This window comes from Lissotriton helveticus, chromosome 4_1, assembly GCF_964261635.1.
Source record: "Lissotriton helveticus chromosome 4_1, aLisHel1.1, whole genome shotgun sequence".
Taxonomy (NCBI): domain Eukaryota; kingdom Metazoa; phylum Chordata; class Amphibia; order Caudata; family Salamandridae; genus Lissotriton; species Lissotriton helveticus.
The window spans coordinates 579,002,068-579,029,392 of record NC_136063.1 but is presented as its reverse complement, the minus strand read 5'-3'; the positions used below and the strand labels follow the sequence as shown (position 1 = coordinate 579,029,392).

Here is a 27,325-nt window from a genome sequence, read left to right as displayed (position 1 = left end):
TCACCGCTGCTAAACACATGCACTTCAAGATCCACACGGACCCCAAAACCACCCGGACCCCAAAACCACCCTCAGAGGCACCCTCATCTACAGACCACCCGGCCCACGCCCCCAATTCAGCAACTCCATCACCGACCTCATCAGCACGCACGCACTGACCTCCGCCAATTACATCCTGCTCGGCGACCTGAACTTCCATCTGGAAAACAACAATGACAGCAACTCCTCCACCCTGGTCGACAACCTCGCCACCCTCGGACTGAAACAGATAGTCACTACCCCTACTCACATCGCCGGCCACACGCTCGATGCCATCTTTTCCTCCAGCCCACACGTCGCCTACAGCCACGCCTCCGAGCTCACCTGGACCGACCACCACTGCGTCCACTTCACCTTCCAAAAACCCGTCACCCACCACCGCACCCCACAGATCTCCCGCCGACGCTGGGGCAAAGTTACCAAAGAACAGCTGGAAACCCACCTCGCTCTCGACCCCCGACCAGCCCCACCGACCCAGAGGACGGGGCCCGCTCACTCAGACTCTGGATGGAAAACTGTGACAACACCATAGCACTACCGACAGAGACACCAGCATGAGAGCCAGCTGGTTCACCCCAGAGCTCCTAGCCTCCAAACACACCTGCCGAAAACTCGAAAACTCCTGGCGCAGCGACAGAACACCCGCCAACCACGCAGCCCACAAAGACGCCATCCGCAACCACCACCACCTCATCAGGACCACCAAAAGAGCCTCATTCAAAGACCGCCTGGACAACAACGCACACAACAGCAAAGAGCTCTTTAGCATCGTGAAAGAACTCTCCAGCCCCAGCTCCTGCACCAACGACATCCCGCCGTCGCAAGCCTTGTGCGACGCCCTCGCCACCTTCTTCCACCACAAAATCACCAACATCCACAACAGATTCAACCCCCGAATAAACCCGACGTACCCTACCACTACGAACACACCCAACCCCAACGACCACGTCTCTCTGACCACATGGACCAACGTAAGCACCGAGGACATAATCAACACCATGAGCACCATCCACTCAGGCTCTCCATTGGACCCTCTCCCCCACCACATCGCCAACAAAGTCAACAGCCTCATCGCACCCCACCTACGCAACGTCGTCAACATCTCCTTCAAAACCGCCACCTTTCCCGAGGCCTGGAAGCACGCCGAGATCAACGCCCTACTTAAGAAGCCCAAGGCGGACCCGAGCGACCTCAAGAACTTCCGGCCCATCTCCCTGCTTCCGTTACCAGCTAAAGTCATCGAAAAAAACGTCAACACCCAACTCACCCGCTACCTAGAAGACAACAACATCCTGGACCCCTCCCAATCTGGTTTCCGCCGCAACCACAGCAACGAGACCGCCCTCATCGCCGCCACAGACGACATCAGAATCCTACTCGACAACGGCGAGACAGCAGCCCTCATCCTCCTCGACCTCTCCGCCGCCTTCGACACCATCTGCCACCACACACTTCGCACACGCCTCTACGACGCAGGGATAAGAGACAAGGCCTTGGACTGGACCACCTCCTTCCTCACCGACAGAACCCAGAGAGTCCTCCTCCACCCGTTCCAATCCGGAACCACCAAAAACATCTGCGGCGTCCCTCAGGGATCCTCCCTCAGTCCGACGCTGTTCAACGTCTACAAGGCTCCCCTCGCTCGCATCGCCAGACTTCTCGACCTTAACATAATCTCCCATACCGACGACACCCAACTCTCCCTCACCAAAGACCCGCTCACCGCCAAATCCAACCTGCACCTGGGAATGAAGGCCGTCGCAGACTGGATGGAAGCAAGCCGGCTCAAGTTGAACACGGACAAGCCTCATCCTTGGGCCCAACCCCTCAGCATGGGACGACTCCTGGTGGTCCCCATCTCTGGGACCCCTCCGGCACTCACCAACCACGCACGCAACCTGGGGGTCATCCTCAACTCCAAGCTCAGCATGACCAGCCAAGTCAACGCAGTCTCCTCCGCCTGCTTCCACACCCTGCGCATGCTCCACAAGATCTACAGATGGATCCTGACGAACACTTGGAAAACCGTCACCCACGCCCTCATCAGCAGACGTCTCGACTATGGAAACGCCCTCTACGCCGGAGCCCCGGCCAAACATCAGCAGACTCCAAAGAATTCAGAACGCTTCCGCACGACTGGTCCTAGACGTCCCCACGCAGAGACCACATCACCTCGCACCTCAGAGAACTGCACTGGCTCCCCGTCGACAAAAGAAGCACTTTCAAACTCATGATCCACGCACACAAAGCACTCCGCAAGACCGGCCCTGCCTACCTCAACAGCTGACTCTCCTTCTATGTACCCAACAGGAAACTCCGCTCCGCCGACCTATCCCTGGCCGCCGTTCCACGCATCCACAGAACCACTTCCGGAGGTAGATCCTTCTCCCACCGCGCCGACAAGAGCTGGAACACTCTCCCCCTCCACCTACGACAGACCACAAACCTCCCGCAATTCAGAAGACTGCTCAAGACCTGGCTCTTCGACCACTAGGTGCAGCCCCCCCTCCCCCCTCCCCCCAGCGCCTTGAGACCCTAGCGGGTATGTAGCGCGCTTTACAAATTTCTTGATTGATTGATTGATTGGGTTTGCGTGACTGGTTTCTCCATGATCCTGAGTGAGAAGGCTTGGCATTAGGTAAAGATTCTCATGTGGCAGTACTGAAAGTTCGAGTAGTGTTGTAAACCATGGTTGACAAGCCCATGTGGGTGCTATTAGAATAAGAGTGAGGGACAGCTACCTTAGCTTCCGAACCAGAAGTGGAAGAAGTGGCAGAGGCGGAAAAGCATAGGCAAATATTCCTGACCAATTCATCTATAGGGCATTGCCTTTGGATAGAGGGTGTGAGAAATTGGAGGCGAGGTTTTTGCATGTTATGTTTTGTGCTGTCGTAAAGTGGTCTATTTGAGGAAACACCTCAAGACCTGGCTCTTCACACAGTATCGGCACTGTCGATGAAAAATCATGTAACAACAATTTGCGGTAAAAGCTTTGCGTTATTAAAAATGTTAAGACGGGTCTTCCCATGGATTCCCGTGGAATGTAGAAAGATATTAGTCCAGTCACTGTTAATGAGTAGACTCGACTACGGGAATTCCCTATCTGTTGGCATGGCTGACTATTTATTCTGAAAGCTACAGCTTGTTCAGAATGCGGCAGCAAAAGCTGTCTGCAACAAAAAAAGTATGACTCTGCTAAAAGCTGTCTGAGAGCCTTGCATTGGCTCCCAATGAGGCAAAGAGCTTCCTTCAAAATGCTATGCGTCACCCACAGAGTGCTGAATAATACTGGCCCGAGCATCCTAAAAAACAGGATTAATTTCTACGTACCGAACCGAAACCTTCGCTCCCAATCTATTGCAAGAGCCGCCACTACGCGAACTAAGAGAGTCAGGATGGGTGGTCGTGCCTTTTCACATCGCGCTGCAAATATGTGGAATGATCTGCCAACAGATATAAGACTCAGACTGCTACCTTACTTTCAGGAAAAAACTCAAAACTTCACTATTCCCCAAAGCAGACTAAATTTCCCTGTCATTCGTGCTACCTCACTGTACACCTTTCAATCTCAGCGCCGTGATATCCTTTTGGGATGAATGTTGCGCTTTATAAGCACTATTAACATTAACATGTACTGCCCAACGCCAAATGACCTGAGAGGGGTGTGACAGCTGTAGATAATGTGTTCCCCCTGTTTTTTGTACATGGTACATGGCTGTCATATTGTCTGTCTGGTCTAGGACAACCTTGTCTATAAGGTGAGGTAGAAATCAATGCTAGTTGAAGAGCTTGAAGCTCCAGGTAGGTGATGTCAAGGTTCTGGTGTCCTAGAGACCCTGAACAGTTAGATGGTGTAAGTGAACGTCCCTTCCTGTCAGGGATGCATCCACTGTTAGTACGATCTGTGGAACACGTTCGACGAAGGGCTGCCTCTTTGAAAAGTTCCACCATTGCAGAGAGCGATGGTGCAGCTGTCTACAAACACTAGATAGTGTAGGTGACCCTGTGATAGAGTCCACTGACGTGCTAAATATTCCTGTGGAGGATGCAGGTTTAGTCTTGCATGGGGCACTATAGCAAATCATGATGCCATCATCCCTAGAAGTTGCCTTAAAGTTTTGACTGTTAGATATTGATTCCTTTGAAATAGCGGTAACAGTGCTTGACATTTTTTTTCCTGCTGCATTTGGATAGGCTAGACCTATTTGAGTGTTGATTATAGTTCCTAGATATGGTTGCAGTTGTGATGGTTCAAGGTGGTATTTATGAGCATTGATGGTTAATCCCAGCTGATGGAGAAGATTAGTGTGTGTTGTTCACACATATGAGGTGTATTGGCTTTAATAAGCCAATCGTCTAGATATGGGAATACATTAATCAATCAATCAGGGGATTTATTACTCACCCGTGAGGGTCCCAAGGTGTTGAGGGAGGGGGTGCAGCTCTGGATCTTTCGAAGAGCCAGGTCTTGAGGTTCTTCCTGAAGGTGTGGAGGGTGGGGGAGTATCTGATGTGCACTGGGAGCTCAGTCCAGGTTTTGGCTGCGACGTAGGAGAAAGCCTGTCCTCCTGCTCTGGTTTTGTGGATGCGCGGGATCTCTGCGAGGGCGAGGTCTGTAGAGCGGAGGTTCTTCTTGGGTACGTGGAAGGAGACCCTCTCGTTCAGGTATTTGGGTTTAATGTTGTGGAGGGATTTGCAGGCGTGGGTGAGTAGTTTGAAGGTAACTCTCTTCTCGACGGGGAGCCAGTGGAGGTTACGTAGGTGCTGGGTCATGTGTTCGTGCCGTGGGGTTCCAAAGACGAGTCTGGCTGCGGCGTTCTGGATGGTCTGTAGTCTGTGTAGGAGATTTCTGTTGATTCCGGTGTCGAGGTCATTGCCGTAGTCCAATCTGCTGGTAATGAGTGTGTGGGTAATGTTTTTTCTGCATTCTGGGGGTATCCATTTGAAGGTCTTGGGAAGGACCTGAATGCAGTTGAAGCTGGTGGAGGTGATGAAGTTGATCTGGCGGGCCATGGTGAGGGAGGAGTGGAGGATGATGCCAAGGCTCCGTGCGTGGTCTGTCGGGGTGGGTGGACTCGCAAGAGTGGAGGGCCACCAGGTGTTGTACCAGGCGGAGAGGGTCCAAGGATGAGGACTTTGGTCTTCTCCGAGTTTAGCTTCAGGAAGCTGCTTTTCATTCAGGCGGCCACGTCTCTCATTCCTTCCTGGAAGCAGAGCCTGGTGTTGTCGGGGTTCTTAGTGAGATAGAGGATGAGCTGGGTGTCGTCGGCGAAAGACACTATGCTGAGCCCGTGCTGTCTGACGATGGCGGCCATGTTAATGTTGAAGAGCGTAGGCCCGAGTGATGATCCTTGGGGAACTCAGCAGTTGATCAGTGTGGGTTCGAAGAGGAAAGGAGGAAGTCTGATTCTCTGCGTTCTGCCGGAGAGAAAGGATCGGATCCAGGAGAGAGCTGTTCCTCGTATCCCTGCATCGTGGATTCTGGCTGCGTGGGTGCGATGAGAGACGGTGTTGAAAGATGCGGAGAGGTCTAGTAGGATGAGGGCTGCGGTGTGCCTCTGGTCTAGTAGCATGGGGAAGTCGTCGTTGGCAGCGAGGAGGGCCGTCTCAGTGCTGTGGTTGGTGCAGAATCCAGACTGGGAGGCATCTAGGATGGAGTTGTCTTTGATGAATGCGGTCAGCTGGGTGTTTACGAGTCTCTCAGGTCGGCCGTGGAGGAGAGATTTGACCTCTGCCCGCTTCCAGTCGTCGGGGAAGATGCCGGATTCGAAGGAGGTGTTGATGGTGCGTCCAAGTTTGGGTGCGATGGTGGCGGCTGCCCTGTGGTAGATGTGCAGTGGGCAGGGGTCCGTGGGGGCTGCTGAGTGGGCGTTCTTCATGGTAACGGTGGTTTGTTCGGCGGTGGCAGTGTTCCAGGTGGTGATGATCGGCTCTTTGTCGGTGGTGGTGGTGGGGCGAGGGGTGGTGTCCGGCGTCTGTTCGCTGAAATTGTCGTAGAGGGCCTTAATTTTCAGATGGAAGTAGGAGCTGAGCTTGTTGCAGAGTTCCTGGGACGGTGTGATGTCCGTGGCTTCGCTGGGGGGTTTGGTGAACTGCTGTATGACGTTGAAGAGTTCTTTAGTGTTTGTTGCGTTGGTGTGGATTTTGTTCCTGATGAAAGTCTGCTTGGTGTCTCTTAAACGCTGGTGGTATTCCTTCAGGGAGTTCCGGTAGTTGTTTAGGGCTTCCGGTTTCGCCAGGTTTTCTTGAGGCATCTGCAGGATCGCCTGGCTGCTTGGAGACCAGTGGTGAACCAAGCTGCTTTCAGGGGGAGTTTTTTGCCAGGGTGCGAGCTTGTCGGCGCAGCTGGCGATCCAGCGGTGACGTTCTTGGGCTGAGGTGTTGGTGTCCGTCGTGGTGTGGGGTGGGTCTAGGAGGAGGGTGGTGTTGAGGTGCTCCTCGGATATCTTGCTCCAGTTCCTTCGAGGCGGGCGTGGCGGGGTTTGGGTCCGGTGGATGTGTTGAAGGTGAAGTGTACGCATTGGTGGTCCATCCAGGGGGCTTCGTGGTATGGCTGAAATGGATGTTTGTCCCTCCTGCTGAGATGGGGTTGAGGGTGTGTCCAGCTCTGTGCGTGGGGGTGGTGACGAGCTGCTTCAGTCCGAGGTTGGAGAGGTTGTCGAGGAGGGTGATGGAGTCTGGGTCACTGCAGTCGTCGAGGTGGAAATTGAGGTCTCAGAGTAGTATGTAGTCTGTGGAAGCGATGGCGTGGGGTGCAACGAGGTCGGTGATGGTGGTTGCGGACTGTGTGCATAGTCTGGTGGGTCTGTAGGCGAGGGTGCCCCGTAGCTTGGCCCTCTGGTTGGTCTGGATCTTGAGGTGGAGGTGATCTGTGTTGGAGTGGGGGTTGGGGGTCGCTCGTCTTGGAGGTGGAGAGTTGAAGGGAGGTCTTGTGAACAATGGTGAGTCCTCCTCCTCCTGGGCGGTGTGGGTGGTCCCTTCTCTGGATCTTGTATCCGTCTGGGTGGCGGTGGCAATGTCGGGCCACAGGTGGCGTTCGTCCAGGTTTCGGTGAGGAAGATGACGTCTGGCGAGAGGGTGTCGAGCAGGTCCCAGATCTCTATTGCGTGTCTGTGTAGGAAGCGTACGTTGAGAAGGATGCATGTCAGGGCTCCGGCAGTGCGGGCGTCCAGCGAGTTCTTGGCGGTCTTGGGGGCGCAGTGGTGGTGAAGGATCGTCGGCAGTGTCTGCAGGAGAACTGTCCTTGGGTGGTGTTCGGTGTGGCTCTCTGGCAGCCATTGAGTCTTTCGGGGTTGAGTGCGTGGAGGGCGGTGGAGATGTATCGGTGGGGTTGCGGAGATCCAGGGTTTCTGGCGCAGGCCGCGGTCGCGGACGGGCGCTGATTGGCCTGTCTTTGCCGCGCCGTCCCACAGCGGCAGGCATTTTATGTGGGAGGTGGGAGGGAGGAGCAGCAGGGAGGTGGGAGCGGGAAGTGGCAGTGGGAGGGGCCGCGGGGGCTGCATCGGCGGGTGGGGGAGCAGTGAAAAAACAGGCGGAACAGAAAACGAAGGAAATAAGACACAACAACACTACTAAGCACAGGGCACAGAAATGATGGATCTAGGGCACAGTAACAAAACACCAAGCAACAAGGCACAGAAAGACATGAATTTGTTGAGTTCCTAAATGAGCTGCTACCACTACTACACATTTGTTGAACACTCTGGATGCAGTGGTGAGTCCATTTGGGAGGACTTTGAATTGACAATGATTCCCTGCTATGACAAACCTGAGGTATTCGCGATGTGCTGGGTGAACAGGGACGTGAAAGTATGCGTCCTTTAAATCTAGTGCTGACATGAAGTCCTCTTGCTACAGAAGTGGAAGTACTTGTTGAAGTGTAACCAAGTGTTTGGATAGTATGTAAAGGTTTAAAGGCCTTAGAGCTAAAATAGACCTTAGAGAGCGGTCATTTTTGGGAATTAGAAAGTACAGGGAGTAAACACATGACCCTTGATGTTGTATTAGAACTTGTTCTGTGGCTCCTTTTACTAATATAGCTTGTATTTCTTGTTTGAGTAGTTGTTGATGTTCCAGAGAAAACAAGTGAGTGCGAGGCAGCCTGCTTGCAGCCCGGTGGCAGAGGGCTCGCGTGCATCTGCGTGCATCTGCTGGAGCGCGATTATTTTAATTTAAACTTTGGTCTCACTGAGGTGATAACTAGCACTTTTACTTGCCTTCCTGTCCCCCCTCCATCCTGCTGACTACGAGCAGCGAAAACGTCTTTTTAAATCTCCTTCAGTGGCCCTGCTGACTACTAGCCGCCACTCTTACCCTAACAGCCTGTCTGAGGCCAGCAATCCGCCGCGGGCTGGCCGGTTAACGGCGACCCCCGGCGACTGCGGGCGCCATTTTGGGTTGGGTAGTCGGCCTGCTTCACCCTAGCCACACCCCCCTGATTACATCACTATTTAAGACCCTTCTGTTCTTTGCACCAGCGATAGCTTGCAGGCCCTGCTCACCAGCTTAAACTTTCTCCCTCAGCTTAGTACGGCCACGCACATCAAGGGCCATCAACTCGATCAAATTTGGACCCTCAACATCCCCATCATTCCCCCGACTATTTCCCCTTGCTCCTGGTCTGACCACTCCTTTATCTCCTTCACAGTAGACCTTGGACGTCCACCCAAACCCCCCCTGCCGAAAAACATCTGGGCCAGAAAGTGGGATAAGGCTGACCTTCCTGTGGTCTGCTCTGCCCTCGCAGCTTCCAGTCCGGAGCTTAGTGACTTACCCCTTTCCACTCAACTTTCAGCCACTAACAACTGGCTGCTAAAGGCTTGTAACTCCACCGTTCCCCTTAAGAGAGTGGTCATCAAACGTGCCCATGCGGCCAATAGATGGTTTACTCCCTCCCTCAGAGACAAAAAGTTAGCGGCTCGCAGAGCCGAACGTGCGTGGCGACGCACCTACTGCCCTCTCCTTAAGGCCAGCTATCGCTTGGCATTGAAAGATTATAAATGCGACATATTAAAAGCTAAAGCGACTACTTCTCTGGCAGAATCTTGGCAGCGGAGAACCAATCTAAGGAGATATTCGCCACAGTCCACGAGCTAGCCGCTTCCGACAGGGCAACTCCCAAAATCCCCCCTTCTCAAACACTCTGCAATTCCCTCAATTCCTTTTTTTTTTTTAGAAGATTGCCCTCATTAAGGCTAACATCCCCCCCTCACCTCCGGTATCATCCGCTGCTCACATCCCCCCCCTTGCCTCAACCTTCACCCAGTTCCCTCCTCTCACTCGAGACACATTGCTCCCCCTACTGGCCCGGGTTAAATCGGGTTCCCCCCAGGACATTGGTCCTGCATTCGTCCTAAAAGAGTTTTTCTCTTACTGTTATTCCCCTCCACTTACTCTCATTAATCACTCCCTAAGCACTGGTACCGTTCCCCCTGCCCACAAGTCGGCAGTCATTATCCCAATATTGAAAAAGGCAGGCACTGATCCTTCTTTGCCGGCTAACTATCGTCCCATTTCTCTCCTCCCTTACCTGGCTAAGGTCTCAGAGGCTCATATCACCAGGTCTCTGAGCTCCTTTGTGGAATCCACGGGTTGCCTAGCTGCTCGTCAGGCGGGCTTCCGCCCGCTGCACTCCACCGAGAAGGTGGTTGTATCGGTGATGGATCAACTAAGGGAGGGCATCGACACCTGCCGACCCCAGGCCCTGGTCCTGCTAGATTTGTCCGCCGCGTTCGACACGGTGGACCACGACATCTTGTTGACCCGTGTCGAGGCGGCGGGCATAGGGGGCATGGCCCTTGCCTGGCTCCGTTCCTTTCTAACGGACAGGGAGCAGGCCGTCCATCTGGCCAACTTCACCGCCCCGCCTCGGAGGGTGACCTGTGGAGTCCCCCAAGGTTCTTCCCTGTCCCCCTTGTTATTTAATTTATACATCTCACCGCTCATTTTTTCTTTACAGCAGATGGAGGTCTCGGTGTTTAACTACGCCGATGACCTCCAACTCATTTTTGACCTCTCCTCTTCCCCTTCCTCTGCCTCAAATTTTCAGAGGGTCATGCTCTTCATCCAAGGTTGGATGAACTGCAACCACCTCAAATTAAATCCTGACAAGACTGAACTAGTCTTGGCGGGGGGTGGTTGCAGTCCTTGGTCCTCTTCCTTCTGGCCCCCATCCCTTGGTCCCCCCCCCCCTTCCAGTCCCCAAGGTTAAAACCCTAGGCATTTTCATCAACCCCCTGCTCACTCTCCATGCACAGATCAACTCAGTGGTGTCTGCTTGCTTCTTCTCCCTCCGTATTATCCGAAAGGTGTCCCGTTTTTTCACTGCTGCTGCACTCAAACTCATCCTCATGGCCATGGTGCTTTCGCGCCTTGACTATGGGAATGTGATTTACAACGGTGCGCCGGCCTATCTGATCCGTCGGCTCCAACTGATCCAAAATCAGGCGGCTCGCCTGATATATGGACTCCCTAGGTCTAACCATGTAACCCCTTTGTTACAGTCTTTGCATTGGCTTCCAGTGAGGGAGAGGGCGCTCTTTAAGCTGGGCTGCATTACCTACCAGGCCAGGACAGGGACTGCCCCCGCCTTCCTTTGTGAAGCCATCTCTCCCTATCTTCCGGCCAGAGCGCTCCGTTCTACCCACCAGGCTCTCTTATCAGTCCCCCGTTTTAAGAAACAAAAGTCCGGGGGGGTCAGATTTGCAGTGCTAGCTCCATCCTTGTGGAATTCACTCCCTTTTACACTAAGGACTTCATCTTCCTATCTGGAATTTCGTAAATTATTGAAGACCTTCCTGTTTTCTAGATCTGCATTAGCCTAGTCCCTTTCTCGCCTCCTCTGATTCACAGCTATTTTAGCGCCATGAAACCGTTCCGGTATAAGCGCGCTCTATAAATACATTAAAATTCAAAATTCAAATTCAAAATTCAAATTCAGCCTATTTTGAGGATTGCCGGGTTCGAGTCTCGGCAGGGACGCTCAACATTCTGTGATTCTAGGCAAATCACAATCTCCCCGTGCCTAAACAAAAATGAATGTGCCTGTCTGTAATGCAACTGGTGCTCATGTAAAGCGCTCTGATACCTTTGGGTCGGGATCACTTTATATTAAAATAAAAGCAATTGCTGGAGAGCTCCAGGCAATAACCATGTTGAATAATGTCTAACACCCACTTGTCTGATGTTATTGACGGCCAAGTGGGAAAAAACTGTTGTAGAGGACCCTGACAGGTGAAGGATGATCGGGGGAGGGTGATTATGGAGTCACTGTTTGTTGGTAAATGGGGAGGTATGGTCTGGTGTGCCTTTGCCCCGCCTTTTGGAGTTGTTACCCCTATAGCTCCCCCTGTAAAATCCTCTAAAAGGAGAGGACTGACCTTGTGGCCTGTAAGCAAATATGGAGGCATCAGTAGAAGTGGTTTTTGAACCTCCTCTGTAAAAGGAGCGACAAAAGGAGCCTCTATTGGAAGGTGTATGTAGTGCTCCCATGGATTTACCTACTTCTGTGTCTTTTTTCATCTTCTCTAAGGATACATCCACTTGTGGGCCGAAGAGATGTTGGTGATCAAATAGGATATTTAATAATGTCAGTTGGACTTCTGGTTTAAAACCAGAGATACACAACCATGCATGTCTCCTTAATAGGACACTGGTATTAATCCCTCTGGCAGCAGAGTCAGGAGCCTCTACTGAACACCGTATGAAGTAACTAGAAATACATTTTCTTTCCTGCACTAAATTCTGTCCTTTTTAGGTCTCGCCTGTCAATGCACATGCGCATTGAGCGGAGCGAGACTATAGGGGCTTAAACAGGAGTTTAACTAGACTGGCGATTTGATGCTGTGCCCGTGCGCTTTTAGCTCAATGCGCAAGCGCAATGAGTTAAAATGCGCGTGCACAGCATCAAATCGTCAGCTTGGTGCCGCCAGCAGCTCTTCTCGCTCCGCCCCCTGCTGCATCAAAGGCTTTTCGCTCTGCCTCAGCCCAGCCATTCTCCTCCCCTAATTGCCCCCTGCTGCATCAAAGGCTTTTTCACGGCCAGCCGGCTGTGCTTTCAGGTTCACGGCCGACAGGCCGTGTCTCCTTTTTTAAAAATTTTATTTTAAGTGGCCAAGGCTTGTTTAATAAGCTTTCACACGCGCGCTTGTTTACATTTCCCTGCTCACTGTCACTTTAACTTTCTATCCGGCTCGGGCATTTGGAAGCAGCGGCACGCGCAGGGGCCATTTGTATTACAAAATACTTGTATTTCATATGATGCATGTTGTCTGTCTTAAAAAAAAGTTTCATACTTTTAAATGGCAAGCTAAATCGTCTCTTTTCCTCTCTTCCCTTCACTCTTTCTCCCCTCACTCTCTCGCTTTCTCTCTCCCCCCTCACTCTTGCTACCCCTCTCTCTCGCCCTTACTCACTCTCCCTCACTCTCACTCTCTTTCTCTCCCCCTCACTCACTCGCTCGATCTCTCACCCCCTCACTCTCTCTCTCCTTCGAGCTCTGCAGCATAGATCGTGTGATCATAGATATCTCATTCTTCTGGGGAGCCCCGCCCTCCCTGGGGCTCAGCCTGTAAGTTATAAATGGTTGAACTCCCTTTTCAGCATGGCTTCCAACATTAAATTCGTACTCTGCTTCCCTTGAATGTTGGCAGCGCCGCCGTAGCACAGCTGGTGGTTGTGCTTCCTTGCCTCTGGTTTTCACGAGATCTGCTGCTGTTGCTGCTGCCAACCAGGACAGTGCATCAGACTCCGCTTTACTCTGCCTGTTCCATCATGGCTCCGATCATGGGGTGCCCCCTCGGATATTTTATTCCCTCCTACGGTGGCGACGGCGATTGCTTGCCACCTTGCAGAGATTACACTGCGCTGCGATGACATCCAAGTGGCAAACTGGAAGCTATGCAAGTTCTAATTAACAAGAACAGTCATAACATTTGGTAGATTTATCACTGTTCACTTTACAAAAAACAAAATTAATACTTTTATAATTTGAAAAAATAATAAACAAAAAAAAATGTACATTTGCAACACCAAAAGGTCAAACTTTTCTATTGCACCTATTGCATTTTCAATGCTTGTTTCTTATGCTCCTCTGGGAGATATTCGAGTAATTCTTCCATCTCATCCCAACGAGCTCTGTCATATCTGACAAGAAGACCCTGTGTATTGGCTATATGGCAGGTATTGGTTGATTGTGCAGCCACTCATTGCCTGAGGCATCTATCAGCTTTGACTATTTGTCAGGAGGTGATGCATCAGCTGTTTGTGAATTTTCTCTTTTGCGAGCATTATACACAACCAATGAGTCTGGTGGAAGCGAACCTCTAATACAAATTTGGTCAGATAGAGGGGATTTGTACTTTTTGTCCACCCTAGGTGTGATAATGGTGCACATGCAGGGTCCTTAAAAATATCCTCACATGGCGCACCATTCCCTTTTAACACTGGCACAGACTGAGATGTTTTGTGTGAAGTACCGAAGGTTTCAAATAAAAAGTCGTCTTCTAAGGCTTCTTTGTGTAAAGTGACACCATGACATGCAGCTGCCCTGGCTTGTGAGGGTTTTGCAGAATAAAGATCAGGATATGTGTCTCCTAGAGGATCTATATCATAATCCTGCCAGGGGTTGTTGATGGTGCTTCACAATTGCTGTCATCTCCTATATCTGCATCTGGTTCTGTGTGAGGAGAACCATGAGGTGTAATATTTAGAGGGTTTGTAGGTGAAGAAGGCACCAAGGTTACAGGTGAATGTGGTGGTGGAGAAGGAGGAGGAATGGGGTGCAAGGGGCTGGTAGCTAAGTCCTTCTTCTTTTTCAAAGGTATCTCATATCCAGTGCCCTTTGGGAATAATGTTTTCCTTTTGGAAGATGGCACTGACACAGGTTTTGCTATAATGCATCCAGTGTCTTTCTTGCATGGCTTGTAGGGTCGTGTCCGGTAGTATTGTAGGAGCAGATTTATGTTTTGGTGCCGAAGTTTTCGGAACCAAAGCGGTTATAATTTGGGAGCCGAAGAGGTGCAGTCTCGGCTCGGTGTGGAGCCAGGACACTTTATTTTTGCTTTCGTTACCGAGTCGTAGAGAGGGGTGTTCGAAGCAGTGTCTTGGTGCCTACCATGGCCGGACGGCAGTGGTGGCCCAGAAGCATTTTGTTTAATCAAAGTAGTATTTTGTGTAGGCAAAGGGGTTTGGGTACTCACTGTACCTTAGCAAGCTGGAAGATCATGGCACTCCAGATCGATTTCAACTTCGGAGTCAGAGTCTTGAAAGGACAAGGCATCTTCTTCTTTGGCAGACGACTCTTCCATGTTGTTGTTCGATAAAGTTTGGCCGAAGGTATCGGGGGTTTCTTCTGTGTTCCGCCTCTGCATTTCTCTAAGTAGAGGTCGATGGTCCTAGAACGTTTTTTAGGAATGAAACAACCGACAGGCCTCAAAGTTTTCTTCTTTGTGCTCCGGAGATAAGCACAAATTGCAAACTTCATGAAGATCGGTGTGTGAGTACTTGGAGCGGCAGTGATGGCAGAATTGAAACGGAGTCCGTTTCATCAGCTTATTAAGTTGATGGAGTTGGTATGGAGTAGAAGGTGACCTGGAAGGCTAGGCCCGAAGCCTGCAGTTGGGGTGTTCTGACCCGATAAGTGAAGTTTCCTGAATTTCCATACGCGAAGGATGGAAAACCTATGTGAATCAATACAGCCGACAGTAGAGAGGATCCGCACCTAAAGGATCCCAAAGAAGATTCTCGAACCGGAGCATCGAAATACACGTCCGAACCCGATGGCGGAAAGAAAACAATCTAACAATGGAGTTGATGACCATGCACACTATTACCAGAAGGAGGAGTCGCCTTACATCATTACGCAAAATACTTCTTCAAAGTAAAACAACTTGCACACATCCGGACCAACCACTAGATGGAAGGAGTACGCAAAGCATGTGTATCTACAGCACATATGCCTTGAACATCTAGAAACAATCAAAAATACTGAGAGAAGAAAAGAACCATGGCTGTACATATTATTGATGAATTAGACATGGTAATCAGTACTTCAAATTGCACCCTGAAGTTTACTGCCAGAGACTGAATTCTCTCCAGGACTGATCAATAAAATGATGATGGAAGCAACATCAGATAACAGATTCCCACTGTCATTTGATAAGAGTAGTTTTGAAATAATATGATGGCTGCTTTGCTAGTACAAGCTTAAATTCTCTAAGCGTTGCTCTGGGCCATCAAGATACCTAAAGACCCACTGATATAAGGGGATCATACATTAAGCTCATCCGTACATGTCAATTGCAAAATATGAGGCTTAATTAATAAATATGGAAATCACAAATAATAAGGAAGCCATGTCTAGTGCTTTAAAGAGTAGAGATGAAGCTCAGTGAACTTCATTCAGGAATACAGGTGTAGGGAAACGATCCAGTGACAGTTTTAAAAGTTTCAAATGCGGTGCAGAAAACAAATAAATGATTAATGTTAACATAGGGTAATACAAAAGGATTTACAATAATTTTAAATTTCAAAATCAAAGAGCGTCTCAAACAACACTCCCTGCTCCTATGCCTCTGAACATAGTCTTCAACAGCCAGAGGTTTTCCAGTGCACACAGTCATTTACTGCCCATAGCTTGTACCTGTGCTCATAACAGTACAACTGAGCACAGGGATTAGGCTTGGGACATGCTATGAGCCTAACCTCCAATGACTTATCTATAGAGTGAAGCCTTTGACCATGCACTCTATTCCCCCGGCATAAGGAGTGCAGCTGCCAGTTCTCCCACACCAACTGCTGTACTCCCGCCACCAAGTGAACACCACTACCTGGGCATTGGTTTCACCCATATGCATTGGGTACTTTGTTGGAGCTTGTGCCCTTCAGCCATTCCATGTAATCAGTTTCCTAGCCAGAGTGCCAGCCTTAGGTCATTCCCTTTATCTGTTATGCCACTATGGGTTGAGGTGCCACACAAACCAGGATGATACAGCTAGGGAATGGTTTTATACATATCTGTGTGTTTAATCTTATTCTATTTAATTTACAGTCAATTGTTATCCTTCCATACTGGACACCCAAATAATTTTGCGAATAATATGCATGGATTATTTGGTCTTAATTTACCAAACTAATGTAGGTTTACAATGTCTACTCTCAATAATAACGATGCATAAATGTGGAAAGTACCTTCAACTTAATGGGAAAAAATAAAGTCTTGACACTTGGGCAAGATAAAGAGCAGCTTTTATGGTACAATGATAGCACAAAACTTGAAAATGTAAGCTAAAACAGCTATTTAGGAATGAGCTTAAACTCAACACTTAACTGGTATGGGAAACTCAGAGATACATACATTCCAATGAAATACCTAGGATTAAAAGCAGGTAGTGATCAATTTTGCCATTATTCTTACAAGGACTTGTTAGTAAAATATCAACTACATTATTTAATTGACTGTAGCCTTAGACTGCAAATGCAATAAGCTATTTGATAGTCTGGAGCAATGTCAGCTCTAGAAATGGTTGAAATAATGCAATTCTAATCTGTAAAACTGGTTACACCTTAAATTTGGGCTGTAAGTTCTTTCGTTATAAAACTTACAAATAAGTAGACATTGGCAGAAATCCTAGGGGTGCACATCATAACAAACAATGAACAAATGTATTTTACTTCTATTTTCACACTGAATAAGTTGCTACCATCTTGATTCGCTTTTTAATAAGCCTGTACTTCAAAATCTGCTCTTCCAATTCTGATTTAAATATGTTTGAAACATGCAGGCTTGGAGGATGAGTGTATTGCGATGAGGAATATAACATTCGCCCAAGAATTTTAAGACCAGTATATTGGACTAAGGAATACTGCGATACCTTTATGTCACATTGAAATATTCAGTAAAGATATGTGTTTTTACAGTTAAAACTTCAAACAATTGCTGTACATGAAATCATGGGTGAATAGAAATAGCTACCCTCTACTAATGCATGTTGTACAATTTTGATAGGGAACCAACAGCCGCATAATTGTTTTATTTCAGGACTGCTTGATAATAAGCAGATTCAGTTTAAAATCTATTTCTTAGAAGAAAGAAATGGGACAACAGTATCACACACATTTGGATTGTGCACAAAGGATGAGGATTTATTTATTCAGTCTTTATTTTTGCAATTTTAACTATCGCAAATAATTTCCAAAAGGGTGTCAGTGCGTTTTACAAGAGAACAGGTGCCACTGCTTACCCAGCAATGTACAAAAGAACAAATACATTGCATAAAACAAGAAGTAGAACAATGTTCTTGTGCCAGCAACTTTCACTGGGATAGCAAATTAAAATTAAAGTCTGCATTAATCTTGGCAATGTTAACAAAATTGTGTTATGTATTCAGTATGAATCGCATTTAATTTGGTCTTTCTTAAGTGTGAAATATAGGGTTTTCCACAACCAACATGGCTTCCAGATCTTGTGGTGTGTCATGTCCTGGTAGAGCATACCGGGATAGTAGTCTAGTTTTCACGGTTTCTCCAGTGAAGACCAAGCCACCACCTGAGCACATTTTGCATATATTTTATGGTTCCTCTGTCATCTAGGATTCATTTCCTATCAGAATGTCTTACTGATTATGGGGTTGTCAAGATGTACAGTTTGCCTCCTAGCTGGACAGATGCGCTTATCGCTCAAGGACTCCTTCTGGTCCACCCACCTTCAGACCACAGCCAACAACGATGGGAAAGAGAAGACCCACTCGGCCAGGAGTTGCAGCACCACCCTGTCCTCAGTACTGACATCAAGAGTGTATATAAGTGGTGGCGGCAGGGGAGGAAAGAATCTGGCAGTAGGATGTGCCTCAGGGTATTTGTGAAATTCCTTTTTGCAGTATTAACCCCACTTTTTGCTAGATTTAGTGCTGTTTAACTACAGCTGAATAGTGGGGCAGTGATGTTCAGTGCCTACTAGTGTATGTATTCTGACCCCTAAAGTATATGTGCAATTGTCTGATACGGGATTGGCATATTTAACTTACCTATAAGTCCCTTGTATATGGTACTCTATCTACCCAGCACTGATTGTGCCACCACTACAGTGACAAAGTGAACACATGACTCTGGGCCAGCCAGCGCAGCCTAGCATGGCAGTTTTAAAACTGCCAATTCAACCTGGGTAAATGCACCTTTTACCAGGCCCAAAGTTTCCTTTTTAATCGTGGCAAATCACCCCTAAGGTAGGCCCTAAGTGTCTAAAGGGCAGAGTGCATGGTATTTAAAAACTGGACATGTGTTCAGTGAAAAATCGCCAAAGTTGTTTTTCACTGTGGCAAGGCTACCTCTCCTGCAGAAAAGCAATGGGTTACATAATATCACCTCATAATGTATAACTCTGGTTTGGGAATAGCTAGACCCATGATTCAAGGGCTCAAACTAATAGGGCTTTAAAATCCAATCAGATGGTAAAGTTGGATTTTAAATTACAGTTTTGAAAATGCCACATTTCCCTCCTAATGTGTAGTAAAGAAAAAAGGGACCCCATTAAGTGAACCTGGGGTAGACTAATGTTTTAGAAAATAATGGTTCTTATGTGGCCAAAAAGGACCTAAGAAAAAGCAGTGTCAGAATTAGGGCCAATGCGCTAGAGTCGAGATTGATAATGAATATCTCAGGGAGAGATAAGTAATATGAACAGGGACAAGTAAGTCAAAATAACGTTTGTTATTTATTTTATAAGAATATGCCAGAGAAAATTCAGGTGCTCACATAGGAAAGTGACAACAAGCGTAAAGTGATAAGTGGGGGTGACTGTAAAAAATAGAAGAACTCCTCTTGAATAAATTATACATGTTCAGTACGCCCTCCAAAAAAGCAGTACAAAAGGGGATGATGGACGGAGCGTTTGAGCAAATCAAACACTCACCCCCAGTCAACTGATCTGGGTTTAATCCATCACCATTCTTTAGCCCACTCAGCCATTGAATCCAGTGGCCAAGTGAGCAAGGGACTCACGTCTGAGCATACCCTGCCACACTTAGGGCGAACAAAGCGATACAAAAGGGGATGATGGACGGAGCGTTTGAGCAAATCAAACACTCACCCCCAGTCAACTGATCTGGGTTTAATCCATCACCATTCTTTAGCCCACTCAGCCAAACAAGCAGGACACGCAGATCAGCTCTTCGCTGTCAGGCTTACTAATGTAGTCCTGATTAGAAAATAATCGGCAACCGAAGAATCACACTTCGCATTGCAGCCTTGACCCTCTGCACCACATTGTGGTTTTCAATCTGTTTTGGTTCAGATGATGCCAGAATAAGCGGCCTCTCCTTGCACAGCTCCAAGTAATTGTTCCAATTACGCACTACATATCTCCTCAGTATCTTCACTGGTGGACGCCAGTCACAGTTGGAATAGTTCCATACCCTCCGCTTCAAGTATGAAGGTTTCATACCCCTTGCGGCGCTCTGCTTCGTTTCTCGCTCTCCGGCACCGCCCGGTTTTGAATTCAGCTTGCTCACAATTGCTATGTCCTGAAGATGATCTCAAATAGCTGAGATCGAAACGCCGTCGACCCCCTATAACAAGAACTCATAAGAACCATTGTTTTCTAAAACCACAACATTTTCCGCCTAAAGCCTTTGACAGCCATTTCTGTGATGTTTCCCAACTATGAACAAAGCATCCTGCTGGGAGCTGTGAATTGCTCTTAGAAATGGAAACAAAAGCGGGGGGAACGGGGCGTGACACCAACTATACAATCTTTAAAGGGGCAGCCCCTGTCACACTCAGCTGTAACTCACACCTAGGCCTGCCATTGTCGAAGTAGCCAGAGTGATGGGGGGGAAACCTGTCCCTCAACTGATTTTGAATGGGGGTTTCCTGTTTCCCTAGAGACACCTCAGGGGTGTGCCCAGAGCTATGACCAAGGAAAGCAAAATTCTGCGATGTTGGATTTTGGCAGAGCAGGGCCCTGTGGGATTGTTTAGGGCCAAAACCCCAGGAAATTCTCTCAAAGTGGGTAGGGTTACCCCTGGGGACTTTTTCCTTATAGGCTAAGGACAAGCCAGGTATAAATGTAGCACCCTTGGCTACATTCCTTAGAACACTGCTGGACCTATGGAATAAAGAAGAATGACTGCACCTGCGGTTTTACCTCTAGAGAGAAACTCCAAGGACTGGACCCGCTCTCACTTGAACCCAGGTCAGAAGAGTGAACTCCAAGGGCCAGTTAGCTAGCCTCCAGTTAAGATCCAGGAATACAAGAAGTCTGCAAACAAGAGCCCAGCTGACCAGTTCCAACTGGATTTGCCCTGGAACTTGCTGGTAGATTCTGGAAGAATGATTCCCAACTCACAAAGTGGTGCTCTAAAGGTCCCTTGCCTGGTGTTAGAGTACTCACTTTTCCTCAGTACTGCAAAAGTTGACACAGAACATTTTCTTGAACTTTTTCCTAAAAGAACCAGAGGCTACCATTGGACCGCTGCCGAACCGCAGGCGCCAGTGTCACATTGTCAGTCGGACTCAAATTGTTGTTTTTCCCGGTTGGAAGTAGAGTGACTTCAAGAAAAGTTTTTAAGTCCCAACATGGAGGATTTCACTGGGAACAGTAGCAAGCAGCACCCTGCCGTCATTGAGCCCTCCAGCGAATCCAGTCAGCAGCCTGCCCCACCGACAAGAACACTTCTTCAGAGAAAAGACTAAGGGGCCAATTACGATGTTGTTCGGAAAGGCTCTGAATGGGATTCGGTATTGCAGAATCTGATTCGTAACCCTTGTTTCTGAAGGAATCGTACACATTTCCCAACGACCCATTACAAGGCCTGGAAACTGTTCGGGCAGTCCTGATCGGTTTCAAAAGGCATTTGGACAGCCCGAGTCTTTTGGAGCCGAATCATACAGCTTCATGGACACGGTTTCCCAATGAGCGATTACGATGACCGATTCGGACAGACGCTCCGATTTGGTCTGCCCGACACAAAATGGCTGTCCGAATCTGACTTTGGGGGCCGGTTGCATGGCCGCCTTCACCCGGAGGCGTCCGATTGGGGCCTGTGGAGGTACCCAAGGGACCCCTCTTTCCGACTAGGCACAATGTGGCAGGCACCATGGGGTGCCCGCCACAGGGTGCAGGGTTTTCCCCAACCACCCCTTTTTTCAATGGGAGCCTGCGTTCTGAACAAGAACACAGGCTCCCACTGAAGTCAATGAGAGTCTGACAAAACGATGTTGGGAAGCATCGTAATCGTTCGGACTTGCAGGACCCGATTCGTTCAGAAACGTTTCCGAACGACATCTTAATCGCCCCCTAAGTCAGAAGATGAACTTTTCTCCAGGACAAATCTGGTGCCTGTATCTAATCTGAATTGTTGTTTTGGTGTCTATTTGACCATTACAATTTATATAATTGTAATTTTATAAATTGGAGTAGGATTTGTATTGAGTTGTGATTTCAATTTATAACTGTGTTGGTACTGATACATGTTTCCTCTGAGTGAAGCATGACTACTCTGTGCCAAAGCTAAACAGGACTGAGGTTAAAAGTAGCCTAACATGACCTCATACCGAATAGTACCAATATTATTTGGTGAGGTATCACAACCACCCCAACTAATAATCCACTTCCTCACAGGCACCTATACAAGGATGTTCATTCATTTAACCAAGATTCCCTCCCCTTTAAGCTTAACATAATGAAAGGTGGTGGGGAAATAGGGACACCGGCAGTGGTGAGCAGGTGGGGAGCTCTGTGCCGGGGCTCCTTACCCAATTGTCCTGATGAGCAAATATGTTCATAGACACTGCTTTAAATACTTAGCAGAAAAAAGGGCAATCATTGTATGAATGAAGAAGGTTGTGAAACTGTAATATTTATTTTCCAAATCAATGTAAAATTATCTAAGTGTACAAAAATGATATTTTCATTTTAAATGGAGGGTTATGAGTTTATCATTTTGAAAGGATGGTTAATAATAATTTGTCATTAAAATGAATTTATAAAGTCCATCCTGAAACTGCATAATGGAAATTAGTATGATAATTTATCTTTTTGAAAGAAGTGTCAAATGGTAAATAGTTGATTAATGTGCATGCAGTGACTAATTAAGGATTTCATCTTCTGTGAAAAATATATCTCTCCAGTAAGCTTCAAGCTATTTTAACTTATATGATTATTAGTATGACACATTAATTCTTGTCAACAATTATTAAATATCAATAGACTATCTATTCTAACAGCGGTGAATAATTAAATGTATTTCAGTTTCAATATGACGGGTCCCACCACAATACAGAATAATAAATAAAACATATCAGTTTATGGTAATTGTTTATAAAATTCTAATAATGGTTACTATTGTATTAAATAAAATATCTGCAGCACGCCCACTAGGGCTTGTACCACATTTTCATGTTGTGTCAAGAGGTTGATGATAGTAATTGTCACTCAGCAGTTTTTGGTACCATTTTGGTTCCTGAGTTATTATTAATAAAGCACTGGGTAATGGCTGCCTCTTCTTCTCTGAGATCTAGATGTGACTGAGTCTTTCTGTCTGTTTGGGTAAATCTTCAATCAATCCTTAGGATTGTGAGAAGTAAGGCAGAAGAGGATGTAGTGCCGTAGTTGGTTAAAGCTGCTACTACTAACTCAAAGTATATTTCCGACTGAGTCCTCTGTCTCAATTACAGTATGTGAGAAGCAGTCAGGTGTCTATTACAGTTACAGGAACGGAAGGCTCAACGTGTAGAGTTTGAAGAAGAAAGGACTATATTGAAATTGTTGGGATTAGGACATGTAACTCTATCTCGTGGAAGAGACATTATCTCAAACTGCAAGGACTGTGATGGGGAGGACGGGCACTCAGAGCAAATATAATGACTGGCAAGTAATCCAGGCATTATCCTTCAAATCCGGCTTTATCACATAAAATATAAATGCTACTCATGTCTTCCAGTTATTATGCTTTGTGCAGTAACATGTTTTCAACACTCATACTAGAAACCATCCACAATATTTACTTATCTAAAGAGATACAATGTATAATAAAAGCTATAAGGTAGCTGTATACTAAATGCAAAAAGTGGTTTGCATTAAATCTCATTCTGAAAGAGAAATGTTGAAAACACTTCATTTATAAACACAGTAAGTGTAGTCCTCCAAGAAAAATATAGCACACAGCAAGAAGCCTCTCAAGAATTTATTTAGAGCTAAAGGCAAAAGTTACTTACAAGTCTATTCCTTGCTCAATGATCTCCTTCTGTTGTTTTAGGACCTCGAACTGCTCAGGATTGTCAGTACCAGACATCTGTGTACTGTAGCTGCCAATGCCCGATGAAGCTGTAGAGTCCAGGGAGTTAAGGCTTCCATATCTGTTAATGGTCTCAGGGTGTTTAGTGTCATTTGTTTCCTGTTCTACAGGCTTTTCCTGCCCTTAATCAAAGATTCAAACAAAATAATACATTATTTATGGTTACCACAATTAACGTAATACCACATACATTGGAAACTGTACAATTAACGGGCAATTTTAACAGTTTACATCTAAATCACAAAATACATGCAGGCAACTGTGGTAAATCATACAAAATCGTAGAAAGGGGCTTGAAATATAAATCCAAAAACTGTAAAATTCCCAGCTTAAGGTGCAAAATAATCACTGGTGGAAGTGGGCTGACCTTTTCCTCCACGATGGATGCTCTTCTGGATGGAAGAAATGAAGACGGATGACAATGCTCTTCTATGTATGTATACACATTTTTTTTTTAAACTTTATTTTTTCAGCAAGATGAACAACATAATCCCCCCCAAAAATTGGCATCGGTAGAAAGAAAATACAAGTGTACACATTCCATAGTCCCAGTACAGCTCCAGCAGGTGCAGATATATCAGTAGATACAAGAGTCAAATCCTTGGGATGCGAAGCAATCATACAAAACTGACAATAAGGAACCTTGTGCGTAGTCATCAGGGCATTACCCCAACACCAACTCTCCCTCCCCACCTCCCGCCTCCCCGTCCTCGGGTCCCGATTCCGTAGAGGAGAACAATTCAGCACTAGTTGCATCAGAATCGCTGCCAACTGACCCCACAGCGCACATCATTCTCCATGCGAGTAAGTCATCTTGCAGCCGCTCATCCTTACGCGTATGCTGCATGTGCGTCTCCTCAGCCAATGTCAATTCCCCCACATCTCGGAGCCACAATGACATGTCTGGTGCCCTCTGTCCCATCCAGGTAATAGCCACCCGTCTCCTAGCCAACACCAAGAGCAGCTGCAACATTTTATATGAGAGGTTCCTCTTCCTATGTTTGGGGACTAGGGCCAACAAGCAGTGAAGCGGGGTTAGGTCAATAAGTAGGCTTGTGATCTTCCTGATGTGGACTACCACTGCCTTCCAGAAGTCTCCGACCAGCGGACACTCCCAAGCCAAATGGAGAAATCCAGCTCTGACTGTACCACATCTAGGGTAGGCATCCAATTTATCCGCTGCAATGCGGTGCAAGGCAACTGGGGTATGTAAGTGCGATGTACAAAGTTGAAATGGATCAGTTTGACGCGTGCGTTACACGACACCTTCCTGGTAAGCGCCCCTATTCGTTTGCGTTGTCCCGGGTCTAAGGCGACCCCTAGATCCGCTTCCCATGCTGCCCAGGACGGGGATATCGGGGGGACCGAATCACATCTCATAGCCGCATAAAGCAGCGTTATCAGTCGCCGTCCCCTGCCGCACGACAATAGGATATTCAGAGAATGGGACACCTGGGGCGCCTCCGGATATTGCAGCCAGGTCGCCCTCGCCATGTCCTGTAGGGCTCTATAATGGAGATACTGTCCCCCAGTGAGACCAAAGGCCTCCGTAGCCCTTTCCAGGGTCACGAAAGAATCGTCGGGATACAGATCCGCCAAAGTGTCACAGCCACCTTCACGCCATTCCCGGAACGACATGTGTTCCTCCATCAACGTCACCGGTGCCAATATCCACACCGGCAGCTCCCTATGAAATGGGGCCCGCCTCAACACTCTCTCCACTACTCGCTGCCAAAGTCCGGCAGTGTGTCGAACAATATATGGCAGGGAGTCATCCGCTCCCCTACCCCGCATCAGGGCCACCTGTAGGGTCCTCTCATCCGCTCTACCCGCCAGGAGTCGCATCTCCCAGTTGTCCGTACCCGCAAACCAGCGCGCTGCTGGAAGCAGCTGGGCCGCATATTAGTATAGGTCAAACCTCGGGGCCTCCAGGCCTCCTTCCTCCCAACGTCTGACCACCGTGCGCAATGCAACTCTGTTGCGTCTGCCCGCCCAAAGCAAGGAGGTGAGCAGCATATTAAGTTTGTTGAATATGCGAGGAGGGAGAGGGCAGAGGGTATTCTACAAGGTATACAACACTCTGGGCAACATAACCATCTTCGAGACGGCCAATCGTCCCATGAGAGAGAGTGGGAGCGTATTCCAAAAGCACACGGACTGTTGTAGGGAACTGAGCACTCGGTCGGCGTTCCGGGCCAGTAACTGCTCATCAGACACGGCCACTTGGATTCCCAGGTATCGGAAGGCCTCTATTTCCCATCTAAGTCCCAGGGACGGGAAACCCACTCTTGGGTCCTCACCACAGCCCGCAAGGGGGAAGATCAAGGACTTCGCGGGATTAAGGCGCAGACCAGAGGCCGCACCAAAACGATCCAAGTGTTGCAACAGGAGCGGCATCGATTCCCGGGGGAGGTCAGGTAGAACAGCGCGTCATCGGCGTACAACGAGACCAAGTGCACCGTATCCCCCACTTGTATCCCCCAGGGGGGCCATTTCCGCTCGGAGCGACACCGCCAGGGACTCAATCGCCAGTGCGAATAGGAGCGGCGACAGAGGGCACCCCTGACGGGTGCCCCTGCCCAGCTGCCACTCTTCAGATCGGGCCGCTCCGAGTCTGACCCTGACCGTAGGCGCACTATAAAGGATACGGATCCAGGCGCAGAAGAGGGGTCCCACCCCGGCCATTCGAAGCACCTCCAAAAGGTACCCCCAGCTGACAGTATCAAAGGCTTTAGCCAGGTCTATCGACTCCAGGACCTGGGGATCCTCTCTATCACGTACTTCATGGAGAACGTGGTTTAAGCGCCGAAGGTTCATGGCAGTGTTGCGGCCCGGCGTGAACCCGCACTGATCTTGGTGGACTAAGTCGCCATGTGCGGTGCAAGCCGCGTGGCCAAGATCTTAGTGAGGATTTTTGCATCGGTGTTAATTAGGGTGATAGGCCGGTAGGCCGCGGGATCACAGCCATCCCCACCCGGTTTCAGAATCATGCAAACCTCACCCTGTTGCATGGTGGGTGGGAGTGTGCCACGCTTCAGTGCGTCATGTTAAATCTGGAGGAGACAGGGAGCGAGGGTATCCGCGAACGCCTGATAAAACTCCGGTGGAAAACCGTCTCTACCGGGCGTCTTAGCCGTCGGTAGGGCGGCCAACGCCATTCTGACCTCCTGAAGCGTCACCGCAGCGTCTAGTTCCTCCGCATCTTCCCTAGAGAGGGTCTGGAGAGTCAAGCCTCGAAGGTATGGCTGATATGATGCCTCCGTCACTAGGGGGTCCGCGGTATACACCGTCTGTAGATGCGTGCGGAGCACCGCGAGGAGGTCCACCTCTGAGTGCACCAGGTCCCCAGCGGGGTTTCTCAACGCCACGATCCGTGCAGGTGCCGATTCCCTACGGAGGATCCAGGCCGATTTGTCCCCTTCACGGTGGTGTCGCTGGTGATATCGGCCGAGAGTAAACTTATCCAGCCGGGTGAGGATATCATGAACGCCCTCACGGGCCGTCCTTTCAGAGTCTAGGTCTGACCCATCCGGCTCCGATAAGGATTGACACTGGCGGAGGCGCTCCTCAGCACACTTGAGCTCACGGAGCAGCGGTCTCCGGACCCCATAAGTCAGGCCCATACATGCGCCCCGCACAACCGCCTTAAGAGCGTCCCACTTGGTCCCATAAGGCATGTTGCCATCTCCCCAATTCAGATCCAGATAGGTATGTAGGGTCGTCTCCACATGTTCCCGTCCTACCGGATCCTGTAGGAGATCTCCCGGCATCCTCCAGGTCCGCGGACGGGAGGACCGGTCCACCCATTGCATTACGCACGTTACAGGCGAATGATCGGACAAAAACCTAGCCTGATGAGTGACCGAGAAAACAAGGGAAGCATCGATATTGGCAGCAAGGACTCTATCGAGCCTACTATGAGTATTGTGCGTGGGGGTATAACAAGTGTACAGTTTCAGTCCCGGATTACCGAGGCGCCACAGATCGACAGCACC

General features: G+C 48.5%; 1 protein-coding gene across 1 annotated transcript in view; it reads right to left on the bottom strand.

Annotated features, from left to right (window-relative positions):
- The window catches only part of ARFGEF1 (ARF guanine nucleotide exchange factor 1), a 972,411-nt gene that overhangs the window by 438,062 nt on the left and 507,024 nt on the right, over positions 1-27,325 (bottom strand). The window contains exon 14 of the mRNA XM_078687191.1: positions 23,251-23,452. Within this exon, the coding sequence (XP_078543317.1) occupies positions 23,251-23,452 (202 nt within the window). The remainder of the gene's footprint in view (positions 1-23,250; positions 23,453-27,325) is intronic.